At 50.3% G+C, this 24,390-nt stretch overlaps 1 protein-coding gene across 3 annotated transcripts in view; it reads right to left on the bottom strand.

Annotated features, from left to right (window-relative positions):
* Positions 1-2,919: 2,919 nt before the first annotated feature.
* The window catches only part of LOC311587774 (uncharacterized protein), a 36,928-nt gene continuing 15,457 nt past the window's right edge, over positions 2,920-24,390 (bottom strand). Inside the window, exons 2-6 of one of the 3 annotated variants that reach the window (XR_014775966.1) lie at positions 9,915-10,039; positions 8,349-8,471; positions 3,661-4,301; positions 3,207-3,440; positions 2,920-3,070 (exon numbers count right to left, since the gene is read on the bottom strand). Coding sequence is in view for 1 of the 3 variants with exons in the window: in XM_084764959.1 (XP_084621085.1) it covers positions 4,009-4,301; positions 8,349-8,471; positions 9,915-10,039 (541 nt within the window). In the remaining 2 variants the exon portion in view is untranslated. Of the gene's footprint in view, positions 4,302-8,348; positions 8,472-9,914; positions 10,040-24,390 lie in introns of all 3 variants that reach the window. The other 2 variants (XR_014775965.1, XM_084764959.1) reach the window with 2 other exon arrangements.

Below are 24,390 nucleotides of genomic sequence, written 5' to 3'. Positions count from 1 at the left end.
CTTTTCCTTCTCCTACCATGAGATTCCTTGAGAAATTCTTATTTTGGAGGAGTCTGTTGTTTCAATAATCTTATAGTCCGATTGAGAAGCAAAAGTGTCTCTTCAGAACATCTTCATCTCTGTCAGATCAGTCACCTGAACTTGTCCCCGTGGTTGGGGTGGTCAAGAAAGGTCTGTAGGAGGTGAGTTCAAGCCGGGACCCAAAGAGAGGAAGGAGCCAAGACCTAGGACAACAGAAATCTACAGAGAGGGAAAAGCCAGGACAAGAAAGAGCTAGTGTATCCCAGGCTGACAGGACAATGGCAGAGGCTGTCAGGGTGTCCGTCTCTCATGGACCAGTTGACATAGATGAGTGAGGGAAGGTTGAAGTGAGCCTAAGGATGACTCCTACTGGGGTGCCGCAGCAGATTCAGGAGTACAAGGCTTGGGGCGCAGTGCTTGTAGTCTGTGCTATTGTGCCCCCCAGATGTAGTCTCCAGGTCTCCTGTAGGCCAGAGAGCCGCACTGACACTTTTGGGGATGGTGAGCATGAGCTCCTCTGTAGCTCTGAAGCAAGAGGCTGCAGCCTTACGCAGGGAGCAGAAGCTGGGAGCTGCAGGGACCACGTCCACCCCAGTTTTATGAGATAGGGTTTATGACCCACCCCTGCCCTTCCCCCAGCCCTCCCCCACATACTCTTTCATTCATCCACACGAGGGAGATCAGGGCCGGGCTCCCGCTCAGCTTCGGCATCAGAATGAGTCACGTCCTATTTGTGGCCACGGAGCTCCGGTGCCGTTTAGAATCCTTAAAAACATTCTCAAAGAGGACTTGGCATTTCCATCAAAGGCTGAAGAAGGTCTGTTGGGGAAAGGGTGGGCCGCTCATTCCTGGCACTGGGTCCCTCTCTTGCAAAGGCTGGTAGCGGTGAGCCTCAGTGGCTTCCATTGGGAGGGGACAGGGCTAGTCCCTACACAAGGCTGTTTCCAGGAGTACAGCGATCTGTGGAGGGCGAGGGGAGCCACAGAAAGAAGTGTGCCACGGGCTTTCTGACTATAGGTGTGGCTGGCTCCTGGGCCCTGGGCCTGGAACTCCTTGGTTGGCTCAAGCAAGCAGTTGTTCCGCTTTGCCCTCTGACCTTCTCACGAGCCCCAGCTGGGCACACTGCTGTCTTTCCTCATGGCCAGCCAGTTGGTTACCGTGGGAAGGGAACCTTCACACACTTGGCCCGGAGTGACCCATGTGCCAGGAGTGAGAACATTCCTACTTTGGTCTTTGAGAGTCTGTCTTCTCAGCCCTCATTGGGGAGCCTGCTTCCTGTTCCCTGCCCGGCTGCTTCTGACCTGGCTACGGTAACATGGAGTAACCAATGCATCGACAACGACCTAAGCTGGAAAAGAAGCCATGGTGTTTACGAGTCAGGGGGCTGGCGTGGTGGCTCAGCAGCACTCCTTTGCAGAGGACTGGGGTTCAGTTTCCAGCACCCACATCAGGTGACTCACATGCACCAAGAACCCCAGCTTCAGGGCATCAGACACTGTCTTCTGGCACTCATGAGTATCTGCACACATATACATATACACACACTCAAGTACACTATGCTCACATTAAATACATAAACAATCTTTCTTTATAAAGATGTTAATTGGGAATGGAAAATTCATCCAGAGAAGGGCATATTGGTACAGGCCTGTAATCCCAGTAATCATAGACTGAGGCAGGAATGTCCAAAGCTCAAATCCAGAGTAGGCTATGTGAGACTGACTGACTGAAAAACAAACAACAGCCAAGCATGATGGCGCACACCTTTAATCCCAGCACTCAGGAGGCAGGAGAGGGTGGATCTCTGAGTTCAAAGCCAGCCTGGTCTACCAAAGTGTGTTTCAGGACAACCAAAGCTACATAATAAGACCCATCTGAAAATAAATATTGACAAGGCACTTAATTTAAAACCAGACAAGGCTGGGCGCGGTGGCGCACGCCTTTAATCCCAGCACTCAGGAGGCAGAGGCAGGTGGATGCTGTGAGTTCAAGGCCAGCCTGGTCTACAAAGTGAGTCCAGGACATCCAGGCCTACATAGGAAACCCTATCTCTAAATAAATAAGTAAGTAAGTAAGTAAGTAAGTAAATAATAAAACCAGACAAAATAAATGAGGAACAAGGACCCAGAATATGTCCAACACATGCTGGGGACATGGCTCTGTGGGTAGTGTGTTCAGGGTCCAACCCTGACTCTGTGTAAAACTGAGTGTGGTGGCACATGCCTATGGCCTGGTACACAGAAAGTGGAGACAGGAGGTCCAGCTGGGAAGCAGGTCCTGTGATGCTGATCCACAGACCCTGGTTAGTGAGGCTGCACCCTTTCTCACCAACTGCCAGCACACACCCTAGCAGCCTCCTCTTCTCCTTCCTCCCTACTCTTCTTCTTTTATTTTGGTGACTTTGTCTCATTATGTAGTCTTGGCTGGCTCCAAACTCACTGAGACTGCCTCTCTTCCCAAGATCTGGAAATAAAGGTGTGGGCCACTTAACACTTGGGTCTTCTTTTTGTAGTGTGTGTGTACCTGTGTGCCTGTGTGTGTGCATGTGTGTATGTGCATGTATGTGTGTGCCTGTGTACATGTGTGTGTGCCTGTGTGCGTGTATGTGTGCCTGTGTGTGTGTATGTGTGCCTGTGTGTGTGTATGTGTGCCTGTGTGTGTATGTGTGCCTGTGTGTGTGTATATGTGTGCCTGTGTGTGTGTATGTGTGCCTGTGTGTGTGTATGTGTGCCTGTGTGTGTGCATGTATGTATGTGTGCCTGTGTATGTGTCTATGTGTGTGTGCCTATGTACACATGCTTCCTGGCCCTGCTGTTGGATTTTTTTGAGACTCGGTCTCATGTAGCCTAGGCTGCACTGAACTCCATAGTTGAGGATGACTTGAGCTCCTGATCCTGCCCTGAGTTTGCAGGCATGTGCCATGGCTGGGGCTGGGGCTCAGTTAGTAGACTGCTTGCCTAGTATGCGTGTAGACAGGAAAATCAGATATTCAGGGTTATCCTGGCCACACAGCAAGCTTGAGGACAGCTTTGGCTACATGGGACCCGACCTGAAAAGAGAGGAGGCAGGGGGTGGGAGAGAGGGAAGGATACAGAGAATGCATTAGAAGATTACATTGCTGCTCTCTGCCTCAGTTTCCCTGTCTGTGAGGTGGGGTGAGAAGTAACAGTCCTCTATGGTTCTACCTTGTTTGTTGTCTTGTCAAATGTTCTGAGGAAGGCAGAGCAGCTGGCTGGGTGGGAGCCTCCCAGTAGTTCTGTTGCTGTTGTTTTGAAGAGGCAGGAAGCAACACTGCTGACCCAGCCACTCATTCAGAGGCTCAGCAGCCATGGGTTCTAATCCTAGAGCCACCACACCTGGGCTATTGCTGTGTACAGGTGACTGCGGTTCCCAGAGCTTGTTTACCCACCTGAAAGATCCTGGGGTGCCAAGCTGCTGAGTCGTTTCCCTGGTGCCTGAGTGGTGAGCCTTCACCCCGCCCCTTGTTTCCCAAGCACTGCGTGGGTCCTCGACATGAGACCCCTTCTTTTCTCCCGCTGTGTCCTGTCCAGATTTATATAGGCTTCTCTGCTTGGTATGTGGGTCCCCTAAGCCAGATTGTCCTCACTGGGGGGGAGCAGGGGGTGAGGAGGTGCTTACCCCTCTTCCCAGAGCTCGATACACGGCTGGAGCCCGGAGCCTGATGCCTTTGTTTTTTGACCTTCAGTTTGCCTTCCCTACAAGATGGGCATGAGAACTGAGTTCTTGGCTCTGTGTCCATTCCCACCCCGTCACCTGAGGAAGTGACCGAGGCTCACAGGTGCAGCCTCACGGGTGCAAGCGTTTTCTAGAAGAGAGTGAGAGTGACTCGGCCTAACCCTCAGGGCTCACTTAGTGGAGTTACATAAGTTCCGAAACTTATTTTGCCGTAATTATGGCATGCTCCCACAGTGACTGGGCCCTGGCCCGGGCTAGTGCCTTTCTACTTGTTGGGACAAACACCAGCATTTAATTTAATTCCCTATCCGGGCTTCCTTCCAGGTGGCCCTTCGAGAGCACCTCCCTCTGGGTCTTGTTAAGTCTCCTGTCAACATGCCCACTCCAAGGGGGCTGCAGAACCTTGTAGGGGTAGGGGAGGTGGGGGGGGGACTTGCGGGGGGACTGGGCACCCATCCCATCCCTCCTCCTTTTCCCACAGATTCTTTCCTTAATCGTCCTGGAGCCAGGAGTCTCCCCTGCAGGAGGCTGGTAGTGCCCTGGGTGGCTGCGTGGGTATCGTGGGTATCGCTGGAGGTGGCTCCCTAGAGAAAGCGGGTGTGAGAAGTAGGAGAAAATGTCAGTTGGCTGCAGGGGTCCAGTTTTGGGAGGGAGTTAAGTGGCTCTAAAGCCCTGTTTGCTCTGCCATGTGCTTTAAGAGGGACTTGTAAGCAGATACAGGCTGAGCCTCAATCCTGCTTCAAACTAAGCCCTCATCCCTCCCACAGCCAAGTTATGAGCATAGCCTGACCCTGCTTTCAGGTTGAGATTCCTCTTACTCAGGGCCTAAGGCTGGGTTAGACCCCAGACTCAGCCCTTCCACTCACAGACTTCCGATCTGGTCACACACTCAGCCTTGTTCCCTTGTTCCAGCTGAGCCATGATCTTGATCAGAGTGGGACCACAACGCTGGTCCCGGACAGGGCTGGGTTTCAGGTGAGCCCTAACGCTTACAGACTGAGCCTTAGTTCTGGCTATAAACTTACCCTTGACTCTGGTCTTGGAGTACAAACACTAACCATATATACTAATCCATGCTCTTGGTTCATTTGGTGAGCAAAGCCCTGACCCTGACTGTCCACAGACCTCAGTTTGACTGAACCCAAACATTAACCCTGGTGAGCCCTGCCTGTTATAGACCAAACTCTGAACCCTAACTTGACCTCTGTATGACTCCTGACCCTGAATCCTAGATGAGCCTGACCTTGGCCATCTGTGGTCCTGGCTCCAGCCCCTTCGCAGGTGTAAGCCTGCCCTGTCAGCTACTCAGCGTTCACTCCTCATTCCAGAGAGAGGCCAGGGCAAGCTAGGCACGGGTGAGAGTAGAGGGCATCCTTAACTGAGAGCAGGGCAGTGGCAGGCGAGGAGCCCACAGCTGACCCCCGCCCCCCCCCATCTCTGGGAGGCATGAGGAAGCCATAGACCCTGGGGATAGCTGCAGCTGGGCTGGTGTCAAGGACTCAGTTCCAGACAAGTGAGGTCAGATCTCTAGGCTAGGACATGAGGAGAACAGGCAAGCACAGAGGTGATCAAAGGACAGACAGGGAGGCAGGACAGAGCACCCTGGGTTGGGTCACTGTGGCATCCATACATCTGAGCTGGCAGGTCACACTCTTTCCTAAGTGAAGGCAACAGGCATATTGGCACCGAGAGGTTAATGGGGCGTCACATAGCATGGTGCCGGTGGGCCTCTGGAGGCAAATGTGACCAGGCGTGATGCTCAGGGTTCTTTCACGTGGGTCAGAGGGCCCTTCATGTCACCCTTCATCAGGAAGGGGAGCGCTTATTCTCAGCCGAATATTTCCCTAACCACAGACGAGACAGGACGGGACCGCACATTCCAGAGTCCTGGCAGCTTGGGAAACTGTGTTGTGAGTCCTGCCTGGCCACCTCGCCTCCTCATGGTGGCCTGGTGCCCACCCCTGAGGCTCTGGGGTCTGACTGCCAGCTTGGATGAGAACCATGTTTGTGGCAAAATGTGCTGGCTGTGTACCAACTCCTCTCTTTGCCCCCCTCTTTCCCTTCCTCACATGACTCAGCCCCCACGGATCCTAGCCTGGGCTATAGAGACTGTCAACACACACAAGGACAAGCATCATAGCCATGAGGGACAGCATTGGTTATGGTCTAGAGACATGACATGTCTTCCTTGGAGAAGGTATATATGTTCTACAGCCAAAGTGTAAGCCTCCTGCTGTGTGGGGGAGAGACGTGAGATAGGAGGACAGGCACGTCCGGCTTCCTGAAGGCCCTGAGCATCAAGTGTTTATTTATGTAAGGAGTTGAGCAGGCAAGTGTCCAGTGGAGTGGACAGTAAAGCATGGGGCTGAGAGACCGGGGTAGGTTGGATTGAAGATTTAGGTGAGGTCTGAGCCCCTACAGAGAACAAGCCAACTGATAGGGCCAGGCCCCCAACTGGCCACAGGCTGGCTAACACTGTCTAGCTTGTAGAAGAAGAAGCCAGAACTTTCCAAAGTGATCTTCTTGATGGGTAATAGGGTAACCAAGCCCTAGTTCTCCCTCCTGTGTCCACCTGGGTCCAGGCCCACTCCAAGCTCCTGTACCCTGGGCTTCCAAGGGACTCATCCTCCTCAGCCTGGCTCGGGGTGAAGGTGGCTCGTGCCCAGCCCCCATTTCTCCCATCAGCCCTTCAGTGAGGCCCCACCGGAATACCGTAACTCTCCCCTCCACTTGGCTGGGTGCCCTCTGGGGACACGCAGGGTCAACTTCCCTTCCCACCTTCCCACAGTCTGCACTACTCTTCCCTCACAGCAGCCCATCCATGCCTTAGCTCAGGGTCCAGGCGGCTCCATCCAGACACCTACACAGCTCGCTCTGAAAGCAGCACAGCACACTGAGCCCCTGCTCTGTGCTAGTACCTTACAGAAACCGTTGACATCTCCCCATAGAGCCCAAGCTTTCCCGCGGCCAAGGCTTTGGAGTTGCTTTTATGTGAGTTTGGTTTGTAATTTTTTTTTTCTCTTTCTCCTTCTCCTTCTTCTTTTTTTAATTTTATTGTTTATTGAAGATAGATTTTTTTCTCACATATTATATCTTGATTATGGTTTCCCCATCCATCTACACCCAGATCCTCCCTACCTCCCCTCCCCACCCTGACCCACCCTTTTCTGTCTCATTAGAAAACAAACAGGCTTCTAAGAGATAATAACAAAATAAGATAAAAAGAAAACCTGCCAGGCGGGCAAGGTGGCTCACGCCTTTAATCCCAGCACTCGGGAGGCAGAGGCAGATGGATCTCTGTGAGTTCAAAGCCAGCCTGGTCTACAGAACGAGTCCAGGGAAGCCAGGACTACAGGAGAAACCCTGTCTAGAAAAAGTACAAAACAAACAAACAAACAAAAAAACCCCCCAACCAAACAAAAAGAAAACCCAACCCATTAGAATTGGACCAAACAAACAAATAGAATAAAAAGAGCCCAAGAGAAGGCACAAGAAACAGAGACCCACTCATCTGCACATTCAGGATCCCACAAAAACACTAAGCTGGAAGCCATAATGTATACGCAAAGGACCTGTAGGGTATCAAGAAGAAAAAATATAAATAAAATAAAAAGGTTGTGGGTTTTTTAGGTTTTTTGCTTTTTTTTTTTTTTTTTTAAAGGAATAGCCCTGACAGGACATTAGGAGACGAGGAAGCTCCAAAGATGCCACTGAGTTCATTTTCTGTTGGCGTCTACTGCTGGGCATGAGGCCTACACTCAAGAAGAGTTTGTTTTCCCAGTGAGACTCTCCTGGAGGAAGCTTTTCATTTGCAGTAGGACATAGCTTCTGGTTAGGGATAGGGGGCATGTGCCCTCTTCTCCTTTCAGCTCTAGGAAAGACCCCATCTGGTGCAGACCCATGCAGGCTCTGTGCAAGCTACCTCACTCTCTGGGAGTTCATCTGTGTGTCGGGTCTTAGAGAACCTGTTTTCCTGGTATCCTCCTTCCCTTCCGGTTCTTACACTCTTTTTGCCTCCACTTACACAGTTTCTTGAGCCCTGAGGAGAGGGGCTTTGATGGAGACACCTCACTTAGTGCTCTCACTCTCTGTATAAACCTGACTGTGGGTTTTTGTTTTTGTTCCCATCCACTGTAGGAGGAAGTATCTCTGATGATGGCTGAGCAAGGCGTTGGTCTGCTTCTCTGGCCAGAGTGGTTTGTTCTTCTTGGTGAACTCCTATTCATCCCTCAATACCCAGCAGGAAACCACTCCTTGCGGTTGCCCTTCTCAGGACTGTATATAGAATCAATTTCTTTTCTAGACCCCGAGAAGGCCCAGAACAGGGCCTGGTATACACTCAGCACTCAATTATTTCTTATCAGAGAGATAAGAAAGATTCCTCAATGAATGACTTGATTCTCAGACCCCAGAAGCACAAGTTTAAAAAAAAAAAAAAAAAGCATAGGTTTTAAAAAACCAGACAGAGCTAGCCAGCCCCCAGCTCTCCCTCTTGCGTGGGTGGGGTGGGGGGGTGTCTTCTTTCACAGACTGCTGACAGCCATCTGTCCTGAAGGGTGGAGTGTGGTACATGTGGCACAGCAGAGCAGTTGAAAGGGGGAGACAGAACATGATCCAAAAATTCAACTGACCCGCGTTCAAATCCTGCCTCTGCCACTTGGCAGCTATGAAGCCCTGGAGAAGTAATTGGCTGCACTGCGTCTTCATTTCCCCTCCTATGAAATGGAGAGACCGCTCTTCTTGCTGTTTCAAGGCTGTGGTGAGAAAAATGAATGTGGCCATTAGCAGCTACACAATGCATCCCACCAAAAGACTCTCCATTACAGCCTGCATCTCCTCACCCCTCTCCTCATCCTGTGGCCCAGGGAGGTTGTCTTGGGGGCCCTTGGTGGGCTAGCCTCAACCTCACTTCATAGCTGAGGATGGCCTTGAACTTTCTATCTTCCTGTCTTCACCACCCAAGTGCATGTGCCCCCTCTCTGGAGGCATAAATGGGCCAAATGCTGCAGGACCCACCGCATCCCTGAGCCAAAGCTACAGGCAGACCTGGAATTAACCTCCCACGCCAACGTTGTTAATGACATTCATTTTGGAGCTTCCGCGGAGGAGGGAAGACAAAGCGGGGGTGCTGAGAGAGGATTTCAGCTTAATGGCTTTTAGCCCCTGAGCCGTGCTCTGCAGAGGCCTCTGCACCTTTTAAACAGTCCCTATTATGTCCCAAACAAAGTGTTCCTTCCGCTCGGCAGGGCTGATATTGTAAGCATGATTATGCCAGGTGCTGTTTTTCCATACTGAGTAATTTGCCCAAATTATGTAATTTAATGCTTGTAGCCATGATAGCAGATGGCTGCTCTCGTTGAAGAAGAACCCTGGGGCTCAGAGAGGTTGTTGAACAAGCAGAGGCCACTCAGCAGCATGCACCTGGGCCCTAAAGCAGTGCTCTTAAATATATTTTTAAAATTTATTTATTATGTATATGAGCACTCTATTTTCATGCACACCAGAAGAGGGAATCAGCCTCCATTGGAGATGGTCGTGAGCCACCATGTGGTTGCTGGGAATTGAACTCAGGACCTCTGGAAGAACAGCCAGTGCTCTTAACCTCTGAGCCATTTCTCCAGCCCTGGTGGTACTCTTAAATATTGCTCCTCCACACTGGCAACACCCTTCTAAAAGCCCTGAGACCTGGGGCTGCCTGTGAAATGCTAATTGGGGGAGTGGCTATAAGACTCAAGAGAGTCTAGCTGGCCTCTAGATGTGCTGGGCAGGCACAGGGGACAGAGGCAACACATGGGAGAGCATGCATCCGAAGAGAGAGAGAGGTTATCAGCTTATTAATGTTGTCCTTCCCCCAAACAGGATTGAGCCATCCATCCCAAGTGGTCAACCCGCTCTCCTACCCCAACATGGGTTGTCTGTGAGTCAATGAAGACCTTACTGTACCTAAGCCCAAGGCTGAGTGACACTGTTTGAAATTACCCTGTATCAGCACTTGGGAGGCTGAAGCAGGCAGATCTCTGATTTTTGCAGCCTTCTGGTCTACAGAGCCAGCTCCTGGACAGCCAGGGCTATGCAGAGAAACCCTGTCTGGAAAAACTCAAACCCAAACCCAAACCCAAAACCCAAAAACTATAAAACCACCCTGCTCAGGAAGTCACAGCCCCCAGTGACTGGGCCTTTGTCTCCTTCCATCTTACCTTTATCAAGGAGGATGAAGGTAGAAGTCACAGCAATGGCTAGAGAGCTGGCTATGCTCAACCCAGACCACATCAGCCGTTGGGACCTACCTCCTCCTTTCCCACAGGACTCTGTCTTCAAGTCTCTTGGGAGGTAAATAACATATTTAGGGGACCAGAGGGGAGGCACCAGGTCTTTTACAGAGTGAGCCACAAAGATATAGGGAACAGGTCCAGATCAGACCATCTACAAAAGAGAAGGGGGTTTCCACCACTCTTACCTGGCCTTGGGATGGAGTAACTAGCAGTAGCCTAAGGGAGCTGGATCTCCCATAATAGGCTTAACTATTAAGGAGCCAGAAAACAATCAGCCTCAAGCTCAAAATTTCCAGAAAGTTCCTGTTCCACGGTCAGCCAGGAGACAACAGTCCTTGAAAAAGAATTTCTTCCAGGACCTAACCCCCCCCCCTTCTCCTGACCCCCCTCCTCTCTCTCTCCTTGAGGCAGGGTCTCACATAACCCAGGTTGCCCTCAAATTCAATTTGCAACTGTGAATTTTTTTTTTAATTTTAGTTTTTCAAGACAGGGTTTCTCTCTGTAGCCCTGGCTGTTCTAGACTTACTTTGTAGACCAGACTGGCCTCAAACTCCCAGTGATCCGACTGCCTCTGCCTCCCAAGTGCTGGGATTAAAGCCACCATGCCAGGCTGCAACTGTGAACTTTTGATCTTTCTGCCTCTATCTCTCAGGTGCTGGGATTACAGGCATACACCACTATGTCTGGTGTCTGCAATGCTAAGGAGCAAAGCCAGGGCTTCATGCAGGTGGACAAACACTGCACCAACTGCACCACATCCCCAGCCCTCCAAGAGCCTCCTCTGACCCCGAATCATCCAGACTAAAGATCCAGAAACTCAACCCATCCTCCCTCCCCAGGCCCTGCTCCTCCTCCTCCCAAGGCTCAGCCTTTCCTGGCTTTCATTGTCTCAGCAAAGGCACCCTTTCTTCCATCAGTCTTGAAGTTCAGATTGTCCACACCTTGACAGCTGCCCTCTCCTCCTGACATTGCAAAGAAACGTCTCTGAGCTCATGTCTTGCCCACAAGAATGGTACTACTCTCCTGCTAAAGCTCCTCTCGAGTCTAGAGAAGCCCAGCCATGTTGCTTGTCCAGATCCCTCCAGGCCACCAACTCACAACCCAGCTGCCAAGAGCTGTCCTATGGCACAGCAACCTATGTGTCCCATCCTCTTCACCCAGCCCGTAGTACACAGCAGCCTGGTGCTGTGGGGGAGGGGGGCGCCTGGGAGTTCTCCTCTTAAACCCCATGGCGTAGCCTTCACACTCCATCATCAGAGCCTCCACGCTGGTCCAGACCCTGATATTCACTGCCTCACTTCGTTGCTTCAAGTTAGGCCCCAGGCATGTCCTCTGCCCCTTGGAAGCCATGAGGCTATTTGAAGGTACGACAGTCATCTGCTTGCAGCTCTACCTAGGCCCTCGTTCCCATCCCCCACTATGGATCCTGCCCTGTCCTTGAAGGTTATGAAGAGAGAGCATCTGCCTGCTGTCCATTCTTCCCACCCCAGGGAGGCTCTGGAAACTGCAAGGAGCAGAGAGCCAGTCTGCTTCTCCACCTCCAGCTGCAGTGGAAAGTAGAGGAGTTGGCCAGGTAGACCTGACGCAAGCGCTCTCTCTCTCTCTCTCATTGTTTTCACCTCAACATCCTCCTCCTTTTTTCCTCTTGCTAGTTGGAGACAAGGGCTGTAGCCTGTAGCTTGGTAGAGTGCTTGCCTAGCATACCCAGGGCCCTGGCTTCCATCACCAGCATGACATAAGCCAGGCATGGCGGGGCATGCTTGTAATCCCAGCACTTGGTAGACAGGATGATCAGAAGTTGAAGGTCATGACTGGCTACATGTGACCTTGTCTTTTAGAAAAAGAAAGAAAAAGACTTCCAGTTCATGAAAAAGTCTTCTGTTGATATGATTTAGAATCTGATCCCACCCCATACACTGCACACCAGAGTTAGAACATGCATGCACGCACACACACACACACACACACACACACACACACACACACACACACACACACACACACAACCTCTGATTCCTTATCTCTCCCAGCTGTAGGGACACCAGCCCTGAACTGCTCCATTAGCCCAGAGTCTGTACTATATACTGGCTAGAAAGGCAACGCTGTGTGATCTGGAGAAAGCACCTTCACTTCTCTGGGCCTCTCCTAGTAGCATCCTCAGAGCTGTGAAATTTAGGGTCATTAAGAAATGGCTTGATCAGCCGGGCATGGTGGTGCATGCCTTTAATCTCAGCACTTGGGAGGCAGAGGCAGGCAGATCACTGTGAGTTTGAGGTCAGCCTGGTCTACAAAGTGAGTCCATGACAGCCAAGGCTACACAGAGAAACCCTGTCTCGAAAAACCAAGAAAAAAAAAGTTGAAAAAAAAAAGAGAAAGAAAAAGAAATGGCTGAATCCTTCCCCCAAACCCCACTTCATAGACAAGGCCTCTGAAATCCTGAGTTGTGTTCTGAAATGCCTGGGAAACCCCAAGCTAGGAAGCTTAGAGTCAAGATGCAAACACTGCTTACTTGTTTCAGAGATACCCTATTCCTAAGGGATACCCCCTCTTTCATCTCTTCCTCCTCAGCCTTCAGCAGAGCCTCCTGGCTGTCAGAGCTCCTAATTCCAACAGGCAGGTAGAATCAGGTCTGAGCAGAGCATGCCTGGAGCTCAAGGCCATTGCCTGCCAGTCCCTGTGCCCTGACAGAGCAGGGTGATACAGAGAGGTGCAGGTACAAGTGTTGCGAGCCAGCTCTGGCTGGAGTCTGGCCCTGCCCAGTCCCCAGGCTGCTCCTCTGGCTCAGCCAAGGTTGAAAGCTCAGCTAAGTTCACCTTAGTCTCTTCTCTCCGAGACACCCAGTTCAGGGCCAAGAGTTACTGATGAAAACACACCATCACTCACAACCTGGAAATGACCCCATTCTGGTAGAGCATCCAGCATCACCAGGCACTCTCCCCATCACTGGGTATCCCGAGGATGGGTACCAACACTGCACGGCATCTGTCCGCTGTGAAGCTGGTGCCTGGTTGCTTGATTTCTCTGGGCCTCTGTCCAGGAAGAGAGGAGGTATTTATAGTGTGGACTTGTTCCAATTGGAGGGTAAACCATGAGGAACATAGGTCTCTAAGAGCTCAGGGAGGTAAATGTCACCATTATTGTTGCCTCCTGGGCCTGGTGATGCACAGGTGCCCGAGGAAGCCAGAAGAGGGAGCTGGACCCCCTGGGGCTGAAGTTGCAGAAAGTTTATGAGCTGCTTAGTCTGTAAAAGCAGTGGGCTCTGTAACCAATGAACCATCTTCAAGCTCTTTCTTTCTTTCTTTCTTTCTTTCTTTCTTTCTTTCTTTCAACAGAATCTTAGGTAATTTAGGCTGACTTTGAACTCTCTACATAGCTGAGATCCTCCTGTCTCATAAATGCTGGGGTTATTGGCATGTTCCAACATGCACGGCTTACGATGTTAACCATCCTGGTTTGAACATCACACCCACATACATGTATCTATTTATCATGCTGTGCCCAATAACTCCGTGTAACCAGAGTCACTAAAAACAAATAATTTCTGGCTCTACCCCATTCTCTCTGAGCCAGTCACCACTGCTTCAAGCCAAACCCACCTTGACATGGGGACACCAAAGGGGCAGCTTCCTGCATGTGCCTCACTGGTCTGGCACAGGGCCAGCCCTTTGCAGGCACGCAGAATGAGGACAACCTACTCCTGGCTCTGTAGTGGGAGAGAGGGCTTGTCACCTGGGTGGTGGCTGCAGAGGACAGTCCTAGAGTGGCTCTGGGAGTCGACAAGCTGTTCAGCCCAGCTCAGCTGCACCTGGCTAGGAGCCAGTGACCAGGAGGTAGCAACCAATAATAGCACTGACCAGAGCCTTAGGCTGGTCACAGGTCAAAGGGACTGTTTGTGAGGAGTCTCCCTGTCATTTGTGGTAGATCAATAAACAGAAAGCAGGCCTCTCTCTCTCTCTCTCTCTCTCTCTCTCTCTCTCTCTTGACCTACGAGCAGCAGTGACATGTAGACACCAGACCTGGGCAAGGCTGGCCTGGCCCACCCCCTTGCTGAGTTTTGCACTAGGCCTGCTGCTACCTGCCTGCCTCTCTGGCAAACTACCCCCTCCACATAGTCTGCCTTAATCCCCAGGTGTAAACAAGCTTGGGTTTCCAGGCTTTGTCCTCTCTCAGGCCTCAGGTTGCCTCCCACAAGCACATTCTGACCAACGCTGATGCCTAAAGCTCCCAGTGCCAGGTCCAGTACTGGCCCTGACCTAGGCCTCAGTCTAGGCTTCTCGAAATGGGCAATGACAGCTGCCACCTGCTCAGCAGGAAGGCAGAGACAGGCCTGGGACAGGGGAGGGCTGTTCTGGCCACTCATTACCAGCAGCAGCTCAGGATTCTGTTCTTTTCAATGTGTGACTCAAAACACCTGACTTGCAGCCTGTCTTGCTCTGGAATGTTCCACTGTGCCCTGTCTCCTCCCCACCCATTCCTGGCCCTTGGTCTCCGCAGCTGTGACCCTAAGCCAGAGAATCCTGCTTCCTTGCTTCTCTGAACATCCCAGTGTGTTGGGATCAGGGCATAAGAGATAGTAAGACCAACAAGATGGCTCACTTGTTACCAAGTCTGATGACCTGACTTCAGTCTCTGTACTCCTATGGTCAAAGCAGAGAACTGACTCCTCAAAAGTGTCCTCTAATTTCCACATGGGTACCATGGCACACCCACACAAACATGCACCTACACAAATACATGTAAAAAAAAGTGTGTGTGTGTGTGTGTGTGTGTGTGTGTGTGTGTAACAGTACTTCCATATGAAGTGATTGTACTGACTTCATAAGCCATGTGTCTGGTGCAGGGTCAGCCTCGTATTATATACAGATTGTGTGAGGCCAGACCCTGGCTCTATAGGATGGTTTCTAGCACCAAATTTGATCTTAGCATGTATGGTAAAAATTCACTCATTTACTCCTTCATTCTTTCATTCATTGCTTGGTAGGACCCTAGCTTGCATCACAGCCCACAACCATGTCTTTCTTAGCTCTGCAACAGCCAGGCCGAAGTGTGCCTAGGTCCTCTCTTCTGACAGCCTTTGAGGGCCCCTCCCCAGCTGCTGCCCTACTGCCTCTGCTAGTGTTCCAGGGTCATCTCCTGACACAAGATTCCTAAGGTGCCTGGCATTTTCCAGTTCAACCACTACCCAGAGGCCCCTGGGGCAGCCCCACTCGCTATGCTGCCATCCCACCCACCTTCTGGGCTTCAGGCTGCCTCAGAACAGAACTAAGGCTGAAATAGGCTGGGTCTCCCTTGGAGTCATGCCTGCCTGCTAGCACCTACTTTCCCTGTGTGCTGCCTGATCTTAGCTGAGCTATTCCTCAGGGCCTCAGTTTCTCTACCTGGAAGGCTGGATTATGTCATAGATCAAGAATGTTGAACGACATTGGGCCAGTCATACCTAGGCACCTGGACAGGTTCAATTTCTTACCATCAGGGTGGGGTAAGGCTGGCTGGAGTCTGTGACTGTGCTCATTGCTGCATTAACACACCTCATATTGCCCTTAAAACAGTACCACAGGACAATGATGGTCATGTACAGGGAAACTGAGGCACAGAATGACCATACCATAACAAGTGAGTAGGGCTCCTACCATGAAAGCACACACACAGACCACATACACACACCATGCACACACATATACATATAAAGACATATATGTAAACATATATGTATACATACACATAACATATACATACATGTACACATCCATAAACAAACACATACACACTATATATAATACACACACACACACACACACACACACACACAGAACACACATATGCACATAGCCACTAGTAAGAGTCATTTTATTGTCCTTTTTTGTTTGTTTGTTTTTGTTTTTGTTTCTGGAGACAGGGTTTCTCTGTGTAGCCCTGGCTATCTTGGACTCAACTTTGTAAACCAGGCTGGCCTTGAAGTCACAGAGATCCTCCTGCTTCTGCCTCTCGAGTGTGGGATTAAAGGTGTGCACCACCAAGCCCGGCTCATTATCTTTTTAAAAAAACTTTATTAGTAGTGTGTCTGTGTGGTTATTATTAGTGTGTCTTTATTATTAGTATGTCAGCACTCGTGCCTTGGAGGTCACATGACAGCTCTGAGGGGTTGCTTTTCTCCTTCCACGTTAATGGGAGTTCTAGGGAGCAAACTCGGGTCCCCAGGTTTGCATGCCAAACCCTGTTGGGCCATCTTGACATCTTTTTATTTTCTGAGACAGGCTCTGGCTTGGAACTCGTGGCAATCCTCCTACAGAATCTTGAGTGCTGGGATTACAAGCATGCATGGCCACACTTGCTAGCTAGACTCATTTCAGATGGGACCTGAGATCCTAAGATCTGAGCTGACGGGTGCAGATCCACATGCCTGGGAGAAAGTACATCTGACTGGCTTCTGCCTGATGCAGGACACCAGTGAGAAGAGTGATGGGTATGTTTTGTTATGTCAGGCAGGTATGAGATCAGGCAGCCCACAGCAAGCTGGTGCCACCACTCCATTCTTCTTCCCAACCCATGGGTCTCCTACTCCCCAGCTGGATGTGGTACACAGTAAAGGGAGCCTGCTGAACCAAGGCGCTCAGCTGCTGTGTCCAGCTGTCCCTGGTTAAAGGTTCCATGTTGCTCTTGATCTTATGTCCTGTCTGCCTAAGCGTTCATAAGCTCATTGGCCTCTCCTTCTCCTTCTCTCTCTTCTCTTCTTCTTCTTCTTCTTCTTCTTCTTCTTCTTCTTCTTCTTCTTCTCCTTCTTCTTCTTCTCTCTCTCTCTCTCTCTTTCTCTCTCTCTCTCTCTCTCTCTCTCTCTCTCTCTCTCTCCTTCTCTCTCCTCCTCTCCCTTTCTCTGTCTTCACTTCTGAGATAAATGATACACATTTCAGTGCCTCTTCACCTCCCAGACATTGGAGCATCCAAACTCAAAAAAGTCCTGGAAACTCTGCAGAGACCGCACTGACCAATTTCCAACAGATGTGACAGGTATGGCCAGATATGCTTCCTGAACTTGCCAAAGATCATTTGTCAGGTGAGAGGGGGCAGTAAATGTCTCTCGCTGCACAAAGCATTGGGGCTTGGAGATTCTCCTCCTCCTCCTTCATGTACCCCCTGTCCCCATTGCCAGGTCCAGACCAGCAGCCAGGCCAGGGTCTTACAGGAGGACTCAGCCTGGAGCATTAACTCCCCGAAAGGCCTCCTTGAGAACCCAGGAGGCAGCCGGGCGTGGTGGCGCACGCCTTTAATCCCAGCACTCGGGAGGCAGAGGCCGTAGGATCGCTGTGAGTTCCGAGGCCAGCCTGGTCTACAAAGTGAGTCCCAGGGCAGCCAAGGCTAACATAGAGAGACCCTGTCTCGAAAAACAAAAAACAAAAAACAAAGAGAGAGAGAGAGAGAGAGAGAGAGAGAGAGAGAGAGAGAGAGAGAGAGAGAGCGCCCAGGAGGCTGCTGCTGGGGAGAGAGGTGCGCACACATGTGTCTCAGCCTACTTGTCTCTTCTGTATCCATGGTCCTAGCATCCTTGGAGGGATGTGGATGGAGCCTGGTCTCTCCCTGGCATGCATTCAGCCAGTCCCTCTGAGCCTTTTTATACCTGCTAGTTTGAGGTCTGAGAACTCAGATGCCCTTGGTCCTCTGCAAAAGTGAAGCTTGACAACCAAGTGCAATGTGCCTGGTATTCAGCTCTTGGTACTCTGTTTTTCCGTGCTATAAAGTGGGGGATGAACTGGGCATGGTGGTCCACACTTAGAATCCTGGCTACACCGGCTGGGACAAAGTTCAAGGTCGGCTTGAGCTACAGAGTGAGGTCAGAGTCAGCCTCTGCAACACAAACACTGTTTCAATTTTATTTTATTTTATTTTAATTTTTTTAAAGAGGGGGAGGGGCTAGGGATGTGGCTTCATCCCTGTCTCTCTGGCTCCTTTCCTTTGCAACCCATGGGCACTTACCAGGACTGCCCTTCACACATGCACTCAACCAATCCATCCTTCCTGTTCCTGCTGTCAGTTTCCTATGCTGCCATGACCTTCCATCCAGCCTACGATACACTTAGCATCCTAACCCTAAACTTCTTTCCTAGTCATTCTGGGTGGTACTGCCTTCCTTACCATCCCTTGTCACTATCAGAGCAGGAGCAGATTAAAACATTGGGGGCTTAGTTCAGGCCACATGCTCAATATCACACGGCGGCGGGGTGGGGCGGTAGGGGCCTGGGGAGCGGGCCGGGGAGCAGGGGGTACTGGGGGGGGGGGGCGCAGGGCCAGGGGCACAAAGGTCAACATACAGATGAGCTGTTCTGAGTCCTAAGCTGGAGGATGAACATAAGACCACACACTCTCTCCTGTGCTACATCCAAGCTCCTGAACTCCCCTACGGCCTCTGCCTTCTGCCCTGAGTCATCTATTGGGCGTTGAACCCAAAACCACACTCTATACCAGAGCTACACTCGAGCTCCTGAACACACCTGCAACCCCTCCATGTAGGCGGTGCTGTTTGGCCTCCGCTACCTCCCCCTGTGGGTGGTTCTGAACAGACCAACCTGGAAAGGTTGAAAGGAGCCAACCCTTAGCACTTAGGGACACCCCTATGTGGCTTTGCTCTGCCCTTCTGCTATCCCAGCTAGGGTGCTTTCTGAGGGCGCCCTAGGCTGGCTCTGGCTTTGGACTCCTGTTTATGCAAAACGGATGCCTGGTGCCAGAGTGTGAGGGTAGGCCACTCCCCCCGGCAGCAGCTGCCCCTAGCAGGAAGGGCAGGGCCTGTGCCAGGCACAAGGGGTGGTTGGTGTGAGGGCTGGGGAGGCTGTGGAAACGCTGAGAGAAGCAACTGTTGCTCCCAGAGATGGGGAGGGAGAAAGGGAGGGGTTTCCTCCTGTGTTGGATGACATGCTCATATGTCTGGGGCATGAGCTGACAGCTGGATTGTGTCCACAACTACATCCAGAGCCTTGATAATGTGGTTATGGGCCAGTAGCCTTGACTCTAAGCTCCAAGGAGTTCTTTGAAGGTCTCTTGTGACTAGGGTTTGAGCTATACCTTACCCAGATTATGGAAAAAAGATAGCCCTTCTTCCTGAAGCCAGTGTGGGATTAAGGCACACCTACAAAGGCCATTGCACCAGGGAAGAAAGAGAGGCAGGTGGCCACAGGTGGCCTGCCTGTGATGAGAGCCTGGCCTGCTGACAGGGTAGCCCAAGATCTTTTATTCTTTTGTTTGTTTGTTTGTTTTTGTTGTTGTTGTTGTTTTGTTTTTTGAGACAGGGTTTTCCAATGTAACAGTACTGGCTATCCTGAACTCATTTTTGTAGACCAGGCTGACCTCAAACTCACATCAATCTGCCTGCCTCTGCCTCCCAAGTGCTGAGATTAAAGGTGTGTACCACCACACCCAGCTTCCTTCCTTCCTTTTTTTTTTAAACATTGTGTGTGTGTGTGTGTGTGTGTGTGTGTGTGTGTGTGTGTGTGTGCTCTATCTGCATGTCAGAAGATGGCATCAGATCTTAGTATAGATGGTTGTGAGCCACCACGTGGTTGCTGGGAATTGAACTCAGGACCTCTGGAAGAGCAGACAGTGCTCTTAACCGCTGAGCCATCTCTCTGGCCCCAATCTTTTGATTCTTATTTTTAGTTTTTTGAGTCTCATGTAACCTAGACTGGCTTCAAACTCACTATATAGCTGAGGATGACCTTGAATTCCTTATCCTCCTGTCTTCACCTCTCCAGTGTGTACATCACCAGATTGGGCTTAAGTGGTGGTGTGGATGGCCCTAGGGCTTTGTGCATGCCAGGTAAGCACTCCACCCAGCAAGCTGCATCTCTGGCCCTTCCATGAATTTTTTTTTTAAGGTTTTTGTTTTGGTTTGTTTTTGTTTGTTTGTTTGTTTGTTTTTTGTTTTTGTTTTGTTTTGTTTTGTTTTTGAGACAGGGTTTCTTTGTGTAGGCTTGACTGTCTTGGACTCCCTTTGTAGACCAGGTTGGCCTAGAACTCACAGCAATCTGTCTGCCTCTGCCTCCCAAGTGCTGGGATTATTGGTGTGTGCCACCACGCCCAGCTGCAGAGGTATTTCACAGAACCCAAGTCCCCACTATGGTCTATGTGCTGTGGATATAGGACCGAGAGTGGCTGGGTTTTTTTATATTTATTTTTCTTATTTATGTGTCTGTGTATAGGCATGTGCACATGCATGTGGTGTGTGCACAAGTGCATAGAGGGCTGGTAGGGAGTGTCATATCCCCTAGAGCTTAAGTTACAAGCAGTTGTGAGCCCCTCAGTCACACCCCAGTGTCCTATGGCAGCAGCATGCAGTCTCACCTGCTGAACCATGTCTCCAGAACTGAGGGTATTCTCTGACCTTGGACAACCTTCTGGTCAACCCAGATCCCATCCTGACCATCCCCCAGGGATGAGATGGCTCCCAGGGCTCGCTTCTTATTGTCCTTTTCTTATTTTTCTTTTTTCTTTCTTTTTTTAAAAAAGATTTATTTATTTATTATACATACAGTACTATGCCTGTATGTATAGTACTCCAGAAGAGGGCATCAGATCTCACTACATATGGTTATGAGTCACCATGTGGTTGCTGGGAATTGAACTCAGGACCTTGGGAAGAGCAGTCAGTGCCCTCAACCTCTGAGCCATCTCTCCAGCCCCCTTATTTTTCATGTAATTTAGTATAAAGGACAGTAGGAGCCATATCATCTGGGGACCAGCTTGTGATTTTCTTTCTTTCTTTCTTTCTTTCTTTCTTTCTTTCTTTCTTTCTTTTTTCAGCTTGTGATTTTCTATTGCTTAGAAGCTGGCTGGTTCCTCACAGGTTTTTGTTTTTGTTTTTGTTTTTAACCTCTCTGAGCCCCAATGGTCTCATCTGTAACAGAAAAACAAAAATCACACCACCTGGGTATGAACTTTTCATAGTAATAAAAATGAGTGAAAAAAAAAAAAGCCGGGCGTGGTGGTGCACGCCTTTAATCCCAGCACTCGGGAGGCAGAGGCAGGCAGATCGCTGTGAGTTCGAGACCAGCCTGGTCTACAAAGCGAGTCCAGGACAGCCAAGGCTACACAGAGAAACCCTGTCTCGAAAAACCAAATAAATAAATAAATAAATAATAAAAAATAAAAATGAGTGAACCAGACCAACATGAACCACCAGTACAGATGAATCCCAGAGATGTGCTGTAGAGAGAAAAAAAGACAGGTTCCAAAAGAATCATCCACCATGACCCTCTTCTAGTGAAAGCGAAGGTTACAACTCAGTGGTCCCAAGCTGGGTTAGCATAAAGATGGTCCTAACCAGGTATGGAGCCACTTGCCTATAATCCCAGCACCTGGGAAGCTGAGGCAAGGGGATTGCTATTAGTAAGTCTAGTCTGGGCTACATAGCAAGTACTAGGCTAGCCAAGGATACATAGCAAGAGCTTATCTCAAAACAAGACATCCAGTACAACAAAACAAAGCAAAGCCATGCAAAATCTATAAACATGAAGATACTGACATTTGTCTATATTCTTTGTAGGTAGATATGTATGTAAAAAGTAAATTTAAAAATGAATAGGAGCCAGGTGTGGGGTCACATGCCTTTAATCCTTGCACTCTGGAGGCAGAGGCAGGTGGATTGCTATGAGTTCGAGGCCTACAAGGTGAGTCTAGGACAGCCAAGGCTACACAGAGAAACCCTGCCTCGAAACACCCCCTCCCATCCAGAACAAAAACAAAAACAAAAATGAATAGGATTAGATTTGGTACAGGTAGTGGCTCCCTTCAGGGAGGCCAGGAAAAGAAGCCTATCCAAAGGCAAGGTCTGCCACACTTTGACCTTCGGCACTGATTAGTCATCTGCACTTGTCCAGCTATGCTGCTTTAAGTATAATGATAGCTGGGGTCAGCCTGGTGGCCAAGAAAAAGTCAGCCCACAGCTGATCAAAGCAGAGTGTTTTGTGGTTTAGTTTTGATTCGTGCAAGTAACCTAAGCTGGCCATGACCTAGCAATGTGGCCGAAGATGACTGTGAAATTCTTTCTCCTCCTGCCTCTACCTTCAGTGTACTGAATCACAGGTGTGGGCCACTGCGCCCAGTTCATGAGGCTGAAGACAGAACGCAGGGCTCCTTGCATGTGAGGCAGTCAGTCACTTAGCAGCTGAGTCCTATCATCCCTAGACCTTCAGGGAGAGTTCTGTGAGGGGGGAGGGGTGGCTATGGCTTTGTGCCTGAGGAAGGGCAAAGGAAGACATCAACTGTCCTGCCAAATTCCTCTCCACCTTATTCCCCTGAGAAAGGTCACACTGAGCCTGGAACTCACCTATGCTTCTGTATGTTTTTTGTCATTTGGTTGTGTGTGTCCTTCTCCCATCCTCAGTAGGATGGGAGCCAGAAACCCTCTGGTGTCTGTGCCCCCAGTGCAGCTTTCTGTGCCAGTGTACAGATTCAACTCTGCATGGCTGCAGGACAGCACTCTACAAGCTCATGGAGCTGTGGCACTGAGCCCCTGTCACTGTGAAGAAACACTGATAGGCCTGGCTCTGGGGTTGCATGCATATCCGGGCAACAGCTTTCACTTTGCTATTTTGTTTCCTTACTTGTGAAATGGACACACACACACACACACACACACACACACACACACACACACACACATATACTACCTCACAGATTCTGGGCAGTGATGCTCTGTGCCTGGCAGGCTGAGGGATTTTTCCAGGGTGTGCAATGATTCCAAACTTGGGCTGTAGATCAGGTGACAGACTATGGAGGGAGCCTGAGCCTTGGGGCTCCCAGAACCCTCCTCAGCCACTGCATCTGTTCTCACCTCTGGAGAAGGTGGGGGGCGGGGTCTGGAAGAAATCGAGGTCAGGCCTGGAGACACTTCACTTCTCTGCAATCCCTGAAAATCCCTCCCGTGGGACTCATGGGCCCGACTAATCGGTCACATGGCTGACCTTGAGCACAGAAGCTGATCCACACATGAGTCCAGGCTGGCTGCCTCCTCCCAACTTGGGAAGCCCTGGGCCTGGGAAGCCTCTGCTCAGTGCTTTGTGTGTTCTGAGAGGCATGAAGAGGCTGCCATGCTGACATCTGTGTGGGCTTGGGGTGTCCACAGCAAAGCCTGGCATCACCCTGTCTGTGACCCCAGGCAGTGCTGTGAGCCCCAAGCCTCAGTTTTCTCATATGTCACATGGGGACATGGTGTTACCCTCTGCAGGTGGCATGCATATGTTGCTTGGCGAAAACAGAACTATTTTGGTGGTAGTTTCCAGGCCCTGTCCCTGCCCCAGCACCACAGTGTTTTTGTGGTCAAAAGTATGTCCCTGTGGCCATCTGCTGGAAATGCAGCATCCAGAACAGAGCATAGCACATGACTGATAGCTTTGTGTCAGTCAGAAGCTGGGGAGAGGGGTATCTCTGAGGACTGTGCCGTGGACCTGATTCCTTCATCTGTCATGACTATGTGTGGTGTGACACTGTTCCTCCTCCTCCAGGCCTAAGCTGTTCCGGATACCCAAGCCACCTGCTGCTGAGACCTCTCTGCTTTCTCCAGGGCTGGGATGCCCTACCCCCGAGGGCAGGCCATTCATCCACCAAGCCTGAGGTTCTGGCTGTGATGGCTTCTGCTGCTGTGATCTAAGGGGCTCCCTGACAGCTACAATGCTGTCTAGGACCCCTGCAAGTCCAGCCACAGATCTAGCACAGCACCTGGCACCCAGGTAGACCAGAGAGTGGCCCGGGCCCCTTCCCCGGCCAGGTGACAAAGTGTCTCACATCCCCTGTGTCCCTTCCCAGCAAGCAGTATGACCTTGGTGACTCAAAGGATATTGCAGGGGATGATGAGTGACTTCTGAGATTGGGTCACAGAAACATTGCAGCAAACACTGCTCTCCGGGACTACTTCATTGGGGAAGCCAGCCGCAGTGGGACAGACACCCACAAAGGGGAACTGAGTCACCCCACCAACAGCCCCAAGAGAGAGTGAGGGCATCAGGCTTTCAGATAACAGCAGGCCCAGATGATACCTTGACAGTGACCAGATTCTTTGACCATCTTCACCCAAATTCCTGGCCAGAGCAAAGAGCATGTGTTTATTGTTTGAACCACTCTTTCAGGGCGATCTGATAGGTAACCAATCCAGACAATGTGAACTCACACTACTGTCCAGGGATGGCAGGATTTCAGGTCTAAAATGAATGGCCTCGTATATATATATATATATATATATATATATATATATATATATATATATATATATATATATATATATATACACACACATCCATAGCATGCAGAGGCTTTGCATCTCCTGGATCAAGATGAGGGGGTATGGCACCCAAATCCCAGGATGGGGACTTTGTGTTCCCAGGAAGTTGACATAAATGTTCTCAATGTTTGTTTACCACTC

This window comes from Acomys minous (genome assembly GCF_964271855.1).
Source record: "Acomys minous genome assembly, chromosome: 17".
Lineage (NCBI taxonomy): Eukaryota > Metazoa > Chordata > Mammalia > Rodentia > Muridae > Acomys > Acomys minous.
Note: the sequence above shows the minus strand (reverse complement) of the source record. Positions and strands in the feature narration are given on the sequence as shown.